Source organism: Antrostomus carolinensis, unplaced genomic scaffold (genome assembly GCF_000700745.2).
Source record: "Antrostomus carolinensis isolate BGI_N321 unplaced genomic scaffold, ASM70074v2 scaffold20927, whole genome shotgun sequence".
NCBI classification, from domain to species: domain Eukaryota; kingdom Metazoa; phylum Chordata; class Aves; order Caprimulgiformes; family Caprimulgidae; genus Antrostomus; species Antrostomus carolinensis.
In genome coordinates this window covers 1-9,675 of record NW_010325581.1, presented here as the reverse complement: position 1 = coordinate 9,675, position 9,675 = coordinate 1, and the positions used below count along the sequence as shown (strand labels likewise).

The window sequence follows — 9,675 nt, the reverse complement described above, 5'->3', positions numbered from 1 at the left end:
TGCATGACACCTTGGGGCCAGAAGTATCCATGAGCCAGAGCACTTCCTTCTGAAGGGGAGATGGAAAGAAGGCGTAGAGGGCAAACAAAACTTCCCGAGGGTTAACCAGGGACTCCCCAGCATCCTGGCTATAGTGTCCATTCTTACACACTTCCAGCAGCACAGAGATGAGACATGTCCATTTGTGATGAGAGATTCACCATAAGAGTGGTGAAATCCCTGCTCCAAAATTCGCATTTGAGAGGTGTTGCTTTAAAGTATGAGCTGAGGATAGCATACGCATGTAGAGACTACAGTGATATGCAAAGCACCATCAAGTATTAGAAGAAAAGAAAGCACCTGAGAAATGTAACTGAGCATTTTGCATATGATCTGTTTTATGGCTATTGCAAATCTACTTGCCATTCCTTTTCTTGACACTTGAGAAAAAAAGTTCCGGGAAAAACAGAAAAGGCAAAACCAGATCTTTATTCTGAGTTGTGACTGTGCAAAATCATGGAAGGTACTGTAGTTGTATCAAACCCTGTGAACCAGGTTTGACCTGATAAATGTAGAAGAATTTATCAGATCTGGTTGGTTGAAGTTCTGTGTTGCTTGCACATTATTTTTTGCACATTAGTTGTCATTTAAGTATTTGTTGAAAAAAGCCTGGATCTGTGGCCAAGCATGAACCTGAGCTCCCCACCCAGGACTGCCCGCTTGTGAAAAATGGGATGGTTTACTATGGGGTACAAAGGGAAAAAGGGAGGGTCAATACAGTGCCCTGTTCCAGGGTAGGAGAGAATCTGAGAATTTTTCTTCCCTTGAGCCTGCAGAAGCTTGCAGACTTCAGTAGCATGGTACTCACTTTTGACAACATGATCATCTTTTCCCAACAATGAATAGTAACTGTGCCTCAGCTTTCTCTGCTGGGATCAGGCTTTGGTTGCCAGGGGCTTGAAAGGGGTCAATAAGGGTGTCAGAACAATCAAGAATATTGGAATCCATGACCTTGGCATATTGTTCATAAATGGGCAAAGAGGGGATGGTTTTATCCTTGTAACAAAGAGGAACACCTGTAATGGCCACAAGGCCATTGAGGGAAGCAACAGCTGTGATGTTCTTCAGGAAGGCGGCCATGGCGAGAGACAGATCAGCTCCTTTGGAGTAACCAAGCAGTCCAACCCCTGGTCCCTTCACCTGGTAGACAAGAGGAAATCCTTATCAGTACTGAGCTGAAAAACACAACAGCTAGTTCCTGGAGGGGAATGTTGTATAATGCTGAGAGTTTGCAAAACACTGTGAAGGAGGTGATGGCAATGATTTGTTTTCTTTCTGGACAAGTGCCAAGGACCTTCTCCTCCCTTCAGACCGTTGCCTTTAGTAATGTTCTCTGACACACTGACATCAGCCAAAAGATGGGGAATGTGATTTCACCAATTTAAGGACAAGTGGTAGGACACAGCTAAGAGTTACTAGTGTTAGACGCTGGCAGATGCTGTTTTCACTTTTGAGACTGTAGGAGGACATTTGCTGGCAATTCACGAAGGCTCTCTCCTGCACAACCTTCCCACCTTGTATCTCAGCTGTCTCTTGAGAGATTACTTTGTGATCTCTCTCCACTGCCCTTCCAGTGCATATCTAACCCTTCCTCTTTTCTAGAACTCAGACACCTAACCTCCTGGCAGATGCCAGCTGTGCCGGGTGAGTATTTCAGCAGCTTCCTCCAGAGATGACTCAGGCAAAGGGACAGGCACTTTGAAGAAGTGTTTCCTGGAGCTTAGGAGACGTGGAAGGTGCTCCTACCTGTGGGTGCTGTAGCATATAGCTCATCGCCTCTTCAAAGTATTCCAGGTGGAGTTCAGTTGGCTCCTGGAGCAAATCCTCACATTGATAATAAGCCAGGGCCAGTGTGGCAAAGCCATGATTGGCCAGCAGGCTGGCTCTGTGCTCAAAAATACCTCCTCCAAGTCCATGTATGTCGATGATCCCTGGAAAGGGGTCTTCTCCTGGAGCAGACAAGACAAAGAGCAGTATCACCTGAAATGACTCCTTTCAGTGTTTCTCTGGTGTAAAATGCATCAAACCAGGTACACAACAGGAACTCCGGAAAAGCATCTTTTTGGGAAAGGACTTGATCATTCACTCAGCTGTGTGGTGTCAGCAGCTGAAAAAACCCTAGAGTATGTTGCAGAGGAAGAAAGGCTTAGGAGCAGAACCTCTTGGGTAAGGTGCAAACCCTTATTTGTTTTAGGGATCAGCAGTATTTCTGCATCGTGCTTGGGCCAACAGGCAGAGACTGTTTGGTGAAGGTGTCTTGTCTCAGCTTCTCTTCTACCTGTAAGCAGGCATGTAACAACGACCACTTCACCTGGCACTGTAAAAATCCACAAGGTATCATGATTTGATAGATGTAGTACTATTAAACTAGAAGCTGTAAGCATTTGTGTTTGTATTGTGGCTTTTGAACATTTGGGATCTCTTGTAAAGTGGTAAGTGGGATCCACCCAACTAGCACTTAATCTCTTTGAGGATCATGTCTCTGACTGTGATCAGTATTAAATTCTGCATAGGACGCCATGGGTATCTCACTGGGTGATCAGAAAATCATTGTTTAGAGGTTTCCTTCTTGGCACAGGATCCTCTTTTCCTCACCTTGTGAAAATCCTACTCCAATCCACCCAGTGCAAGGGAAGAGGGTGCTTTTTTTTGCATTCCGGCAGCCTGATGGGTTTTGGGACTGCAGGGCCCAGAGAAGCTCCACAGAGGCCCCAGGCCAGAGAAGGTGTCCCTGGCCATACTGGGGAGTGGGTAAGACCCAGCTCACTCCTACTCTTGGCTTCAGGAGAGCCACAGGCCTGAGTGCGCTCATGCCTCCCACTCTTCATGGCCTTCCTGCCACAGTCTTACACCCTGCACTGTGATGTCCTGTTCATCCTCAAATATGGCTGCAGGTGGAAGGTGTGAACATGCTGCTGGGGGTCGTGGAAGAGAGGGGTGTGCACAGCATCTGCTTGCTCTCTGCCTTGGTGTTAAGAAATACTAGACATTTAGCTTAAATAAGTAAGTTTTAAATAGAATTAATCACTCATTTAGCATTATGATGCAGGGGCTACAGCGAAATGTTGTGCAATTTGGTATGCTGTTTGTTTATTACTTAGCATAAGTAGCTAGATTTGCTGAAGCCTTAGGCTGCAAGCTGTGAACTTTCACCTAGATATGCTTTTTGCTGGGGTAATTTTCTTCTTAGTAGCTGGTACAGTGTTGTATTTTGGATTTAGTATGAGTATAATGTTGATGACACTCTGATGTTTTAGTTATTTCTAAGTAGTGTTTATCCTAAGTCTAGGACTTTCCAGCTTTCCATGCTCTGCTAGCGAGCAGGTGTACAAGAAGTGCAAACCAGAAGATAAGGAGGCTACAGCTGTCAGCAGGAGCTGCAACTCAACAAGATAAGAACAGTTAACTGTCTGCCTGGAGACAGAGAAAGAATCCAATAACGTGTTAGAAAATCCTGGACTGGAAATCACCACTGGACCAAAAATGCACCTGAAAGGTGTGTGAAGAGCACGTGAGGGGCGGGTACATAGATTGTTAGGGTATAATTGCCCAGAGATTTCTTTGTTTGGGGTGCCTCTCTGGAGGAACCCATCTTGAGCTGTTTGTTGGGTTTTTTTGTTTTGTTTTTTATGCTGTGCCATCTGAATAAATTATTATTATTATTTTTATATAAAATTCGATACCTGAGACTGCTACGGGAAACCTAGGGCTGAACCTGGCAAAAAAGAAGCACTCCAGAGTGAGAACGTGTATGCGAAAGGAGTCGAAAGGAGCACCTGTTGACTCACTGGAGTCACCCACTGTAAAGGGACTTTAGTCATAGCAGGAAAGACTTGGGTGGTATGTGTGTGACTCCTAGGATGGTGTATGTGTGCTCGAGTGGTCTCTCCCTTAACACTGGACTAAGGAGAGCCTTACTGTCCACAGTGGTACTATGCTCTTCCTTCTTGCATGCAAGCAACAGCACATCTACTGGCTCTCCATAGACTGTAAGCATTCAAAGTAGTATCTGTGTACCCGAGAGGCCAGGAGTGCGTTGTCTGTGGCCCACAGCTCAGCTGAGTGTAACAGGGGTCTGTGGGCTTGCACTGAACATGCACAGAAAAGGTGGTAATGCTGAACAAGGTGCTCAAGGGAGGTGGGATAGTACTATAGCAAAAGCCCTTTGAGCTATCCACCTTTTCATGGCCGTGGTCATTTGCTGAGGAATATCCAGCTCCTGAATCTGAATGTGGAACATTCCCAGGAACAGAAAATCATGGTGAGGGTATCTCAGTGCAGGACAATTTGAGTGTGGTGAAATCATGGTGGCAAAACACATCTCCAAATGGAACTGTGTAACAGAAATACTGGCTACAGACCAAGCTTACAGTCTTGCTAAGCTGAAGATTGGCTGTGGTGGTGGCAGGATGAGAATAAACCCCTTCTATCCTGTGCCTAGGAGACAATTCAAAGTGCCAGGGAGTGAGGCAAGGGCCTATCATTTTAAAACACACAGAAAGGAGTGGGTTGGGGCACACTGAAGAAATGCACCAGCATTTGGCTTACTCTAAGTGCCTCAGCTCAGGGGAAGCAGGACATTTTGGGTACAGAATGTATGCAGGTGGCTTCTTCCATCTCCTGGTCAGCAGGTGGGGGTGGGGGTAAGATAGGGGAGGGAGCACTGTCCTTGCTGTGGGTGAGATGCTAAGCCTGTGAAATCAGCCGTCCAGCCCCCTGGACTCTGGCAGGGAAGTCTCAATGTAGCTGCCTAGAAGATGCTGCAGCCTGGTGGTGTCTTGGGCAACTCTTACACCTCATAAAGGTGCTCTGCACCTTTTCCAAAGCAATTATATTATTGTATTTTCCTGCTGGAAAGGTTTCAGCCCTGTAAATGTTCTTGAGCTGCTCCTCTTGCCCCTTTAACAAATGGATGATGTCCACAGGAACCCCAACATGGTGGACCATTGTCTCCTTGTAGTTAGTTGCTACTGTGCTAGGGGGAGAGGGAGGACTGGCACAGAGCACCTCTCCACCACTCTCTTCTGCAGCTTCTCACCTCCAGCAGCCCTCCTGGCATGCTCACTTCCACTGTGCACGTGTACATGTACATGTAACCTCAAGCTGTGGGCAAGAAGAGTTATTCCTCTGCCTGCTTCTGCCACCATGTGCTAGTGCTTGCACAGCGAGGTGAACTGGGAATGATGGTCAGGCTGTTTGGTGGTGCAGGAAGGAGGGAGGGAGGAAGAGAGAAAGGGAGGGAGGGAAAGAAGAAAGGAAAGAGAGGGGTTTTAGTGAACTCCTATTTACAGAGGTCATGGAACAGCTTGCACTGACAAACATCAGTTTAGGGAAAACAGGAGGGCTGCAGCTGGTACTTACCAGGGGGCAGGAAAAGTGTTGCCCGGATCCTCCCCTCTCGCACCGGGACCCTCCGCACCCCGTCCCGCAGGAACGCCCGCTCGTGCTGCGCCTGGGCCAGGAGCCGCCTGGGGGGCTCCCCGTGGCCCTCAAACACCTCCAGCTGCAGGAGGAAGGGGCTCTGCACGTCCCGCTTCACCAGCCGCCTGAAGGGCTTCTGGGGCTGCAAAGCCCAGAGCAGCCCCATGGGCTCCAGGCTGGAGAAGTTGCCTCCCGGCAGCGCGGGGCAGCGGGTGAGGTCCAGCTCCCCATCGTTCCCCGCCTGGTAGCGGGTGCAGGCCTGGAAGAGCTCGCGGGCTGAGGCCCTGCACGGCGATGGCCAGCGGCTCATCGAAGAGGCTGCGGGTGACAGGCGAGAGGCGGATGGAGGGGGCCATGGAGGACAGGCTGTGGGCAGAGGTCGTCCCGGGGGTCCGCACAGGACGGCAGTGCTGAAGGGTGGCAGGTATGGGGCTGGGCCAAGGCAGCTGCCTCAGCGAGCCTAGAGAGCTTCCCCAGCACAGGGAGCGGACAGTGATCCGCCACATGGCTCCTGAGTTGCTGCCTTCACTGAGTCTGCATTCAAGCTGAGGCTTCTTCTACAAATGCAGCTCACCGCACACGGGCAATGGGAGGGGAACTGGGACAGGAGCTGCGTGGGCCCCCACCGTGCTGTGAAACATCAAGGCTGTCTGGAGCCGCCACTGCAGCCCTGCCAGAGCCTGCGGCAGGGCAGGATCAGCACAACCAGCCCCCTGGCATTGCGGGAGCATCTCCAAAGGGCGGCAGCTCTGCCCAGACACTCATTGGGAAATAATGTTCTTAACTGCTGTGGTGGCAGTTCTCTAAACCAGGCCTGCTGGTTACTGTCCTTGCAGGACTTGATCCAGGAGAAGGCGCAGCTGCAGCTCTCCTCTCTGCATATCTGACAGCCAGCCAAGGTCAACCCACCACAGCTAGATACCAGCAAACGCTTTTTACTTTGTATTTTTTAGACTAAGGGGGCATATGATGACAATTCATGAAGGCTGCTTTGAAAAATGCATGTCCCTCTCCTACACAACCTCCCCACCTAATTATGTCTCAAACACTATCTCCAGGGGAAGTCAGTGTAGTGATCCTGAAGAGAAGACCATTGTACATCAGGCAGCTAGTGACCCACAAGAGTTAACCCCAACATGCTGCCCCTGCCCTGGTTTTTAGCTGAGACAGAGCTGGGTTTCTTTTTAGTAGCTAGAATAGCGCTGTATTTGAGTTTCAGTATGGGATTTGTTATGAGAGAAACATTGTTAACATGCCAATGTTTTCAGTTTTGTTGCCTTTGTGTTCTGTCAGTCTACAAGTGCAAGATCTAAGGGAGTGAAGAATATTTAAATTAATTAGCTAAACTGGCATTTGGATATGCCAATGGGATATTCCATATCATGGAATGTCATGTTCAGGATATTAGTGAGGGTCTCCTCCTCTCTTGCCCTCTCTGCCTGTCGCTCGGGCTCTCGCTCTTCCAGGATTGTGGTTTTGGTTTGGGATTGTCACTCCTCCAGGATCATTATCTGGGAATGGGCTGGGCCTTGTCAGTGGGTGGTGAGCAATTGTACTGTGTATCACTTATTTGCGTATTTTACTACTACTATTATTAGAATTATCAGAATGCCTCACCCTAGCTGAAATATTATGCTGTTTTAGAAAACAGGGGCGAGGAAAAGTTAGAGCTAAGAATTGTGCCATCTTTGATTGTTATTAACGTGCTTGAAACAGACACAAGGGTGCTTAGAGTAGAGAGAGGTCAGAGGACGAGTGCAACATTTCTGTCCAGCCAATATCGATTTGCAAAGCAAAGGGGCCCCCAGGGTTTCCTCAGCATGCTCTCATGGTGTGTGATTCTCCACAGCCCAAGTTTCAAGATTTAGCAAAAGTATACGGGAAAAAGACAGGGGAAAGGCTGGCACACTGATGGTTGCAAGTGTGGGACTTCGGAGGAGATAGCGTACACTTAAATCCAAAGCAATTACAGTGCTGGGGTGCCATCTTGCAAAACCCTGATGACCCAGCAGCTCAGAGGAGCATAGGGTAACACAGCCTGCTCCTTTTGGGTATGGCTTCAGGGGGCTTTAGAGACAGAATATCCTTCACCTGCTGACTGGGACAATAAAACAGCATTGTGGAAAAGTATATCTGAGGCTTGTCAGTATTTAAAGGAACTAGCCACACGGACGGGCATGTATTCATGTAACTTCCTAGGTCCTGATATGGAACTTTTTTGCATACAGCCTGAAAATCCCTGTATTAGAGGGTGCCCCATTTGCCTTGAAAGGACCAGTACTTACCTTGCTAGGGGCTGCTGAGGGAAAACCAGTTATTTTCCTGCTAAGGGGAGGTTATTTTATCACTGAGACAGCTTACAATTATCTGATTGAAAAAGAAGACAGAAAGAGCCCGAAGCATTTCAAATTCAGCAGCTCACATTTGCTTGGGAACCTCTTGCTGTACTGTTCGATAAGGGCAGGGCCACGCAGGTGGTAGAACTGCTGGCACTCTGTGGGAGCTGCCTGCAGGCTCCACTTTTAGGCAGAGTTGGATGAGTTTTCCTGTGGCCAAAGGAACTTTGCAGCACAGCACAGGCCTGAAGGCCACACTGTATGTGCAGCATGGCACAACACAAGCACACAGAACAGTGACCATCACCGAATTTGCCTGAGTAATGAGAGTACTTCCCTCAGTAGGGCAGACCGCTTTAAAAGTGTAAGCACACAGATGATTTAGACTGCAAGAAAATCCACTAGCTTCCTGAAGTTACCTCAAGTGTAGTAATATAGAGTCATAGAATCATTTGAGTTGGAAGGGACCTTAAAGATCATCCAGTTCCAACCCCCGTGCCATGAGCAGGGACACCTTCCACTAGACCAGGCTGCTCAAAGCCTCATCCAACCTGGCCTTGAACACTTCCAAGGAGGGGTCAACCTCTGGGCAATATGGCTGGTAAAGGAAAAAATAAAATAAAATAATTAAGCACTTCTCACTCAGCCATGCAGGGTCACTCCTAGACCAGATACCTGTTGTAATCACATTTGATTTCTCCACTCATGCCAAAGCCCTTCTTGCCCCCAGATGAGACAGTGCGATCCGGACTGCTGATTCACACCTAGCAGGTGTGAGGCAAGAACAAGACAGAACACTTTCTCAACAATGTGTGTTTATTTTGTTAAAAATTAGTTACACTTGCACCAGAGGCTTCTTCGTAGTCAGAATGCCCTTCTCAAACAGGAGCGTGGCTAGAGATATCTTGTCCTCCAAGGTTTCACATGGGAGGGTATCCACAGTGACGTGGTTTGGATAGGAAGACAGGAGAAGTTCAATGCTGTCGGTATACTCAGGATCTATCTCAAGGAACTTGGGTTCTTCCTTGTGATACACTCTTGAGTTTTCTGTTGCGTAATACAGCATCACACCTGCTGCTTCATTACACAATCTAATGATGCCATGGCGGAGGAGACGTACTTCTGTGTCTTTTGTGATCAGTATATCGACATCACAGGGGCCTCCATCTTGCCAGCGGGCTGGGAAGCCGTACACACTCTGCGCCTTTTCACTCTGCGTAAGCACTGGGGGGAGACAGTCATGAAGAAATGACTTGGCTCTCTGATCCACGGCAGCATCAATAGGTGCATAGTCAATGAGTTTCTTTATCAGGCTCTGCACCTTCTCCATAAAGGCTGTTCGGCGAGCATCCACTGTGTCCGAGTTGGCCACCCCCATGTACCCCAGGTAGTCCATGGGAAGCCCTTGCCGGTACTCCACATCCTCCTCCAGGGCCATCTGCAGGGCAGCTGGGAGGAGCTTCTCCAGCAGGTCCCCCCAAGAGTTCCTCTGGTAGGAGGACACCGTGATGTGGAGCGAGTGTGCATCAGGGAGACAGTTGCCCTGGTGGATAAAGCCACGGGGGAAGTACAGCAGGTCCCCAGCCTCCAGCACCGTCTCCAGCACAGGCTCACCGAGCTCGGCCTGTGTGAGGTTTGCGCTGGAGAACTGGGGCAGCACCTCAGCATCCGTCCGGGGGCTGTAGACGCGCCAGCGCTTCTTCCCCTCCAGCTGCAGCACAAAGGCCTCGATGTCATCATAGTGGGGGGCGAAGCCCTGCGTCCCAGGTGGCGTGAGGTACGTGTTGGCCCCTGCCATGCTGCCGAAGTGCTCCTGCAGGATGGTGAGGAAGTTCCAGACAGTGAGGGAGAAGGCCTGGGGGCTGAGGAGCCGCAGGGA

The 9,675-nt window shown here is 49.1% G+C and overlaps 2 protein-coding genes across 2 annotated transcripts; both read right to left on the bottom strand.

Annotated features, from left to right (window-relative positions):
- Window positions 1–615: 615 nt before the first annotated feature.
- LOC104527540 (acyl-coenzyme A thioesterase 5-like) lies at window positions 616–5,855 on the bottom strand. The gene is given in 6 exon segments (XM_010171283.2): window positions 616–677; window positions 680–872; window positions 874–1,179; window positions 1,786–1,988; window positions 5,401–5,732; window positions 5,734–5,855. Coding segments are annotated over 6 exon segments (1,179 nt in total). The 5' UTR covers window positions 5,817–5,855.
- A 2,739-nt stretch (window positions 5,856–8,594) lies between these two features.
- Window positions 8,595–9,672, bottom strand: RIOX1 (ribosomal oxygenase 1; the record flags this gene model as incomplete). Its single annotated transcript, XM_010171282.1, has 1 exon — window positions 8,595–9,672. A coding segment is annotated over one exon (1,041 nt), but the record flags the coding sequence as incomplete, so codon positions are not given.
- Between the last annotated feature and the right edge of the window lie 3 nt (window positions 9,673–9,675).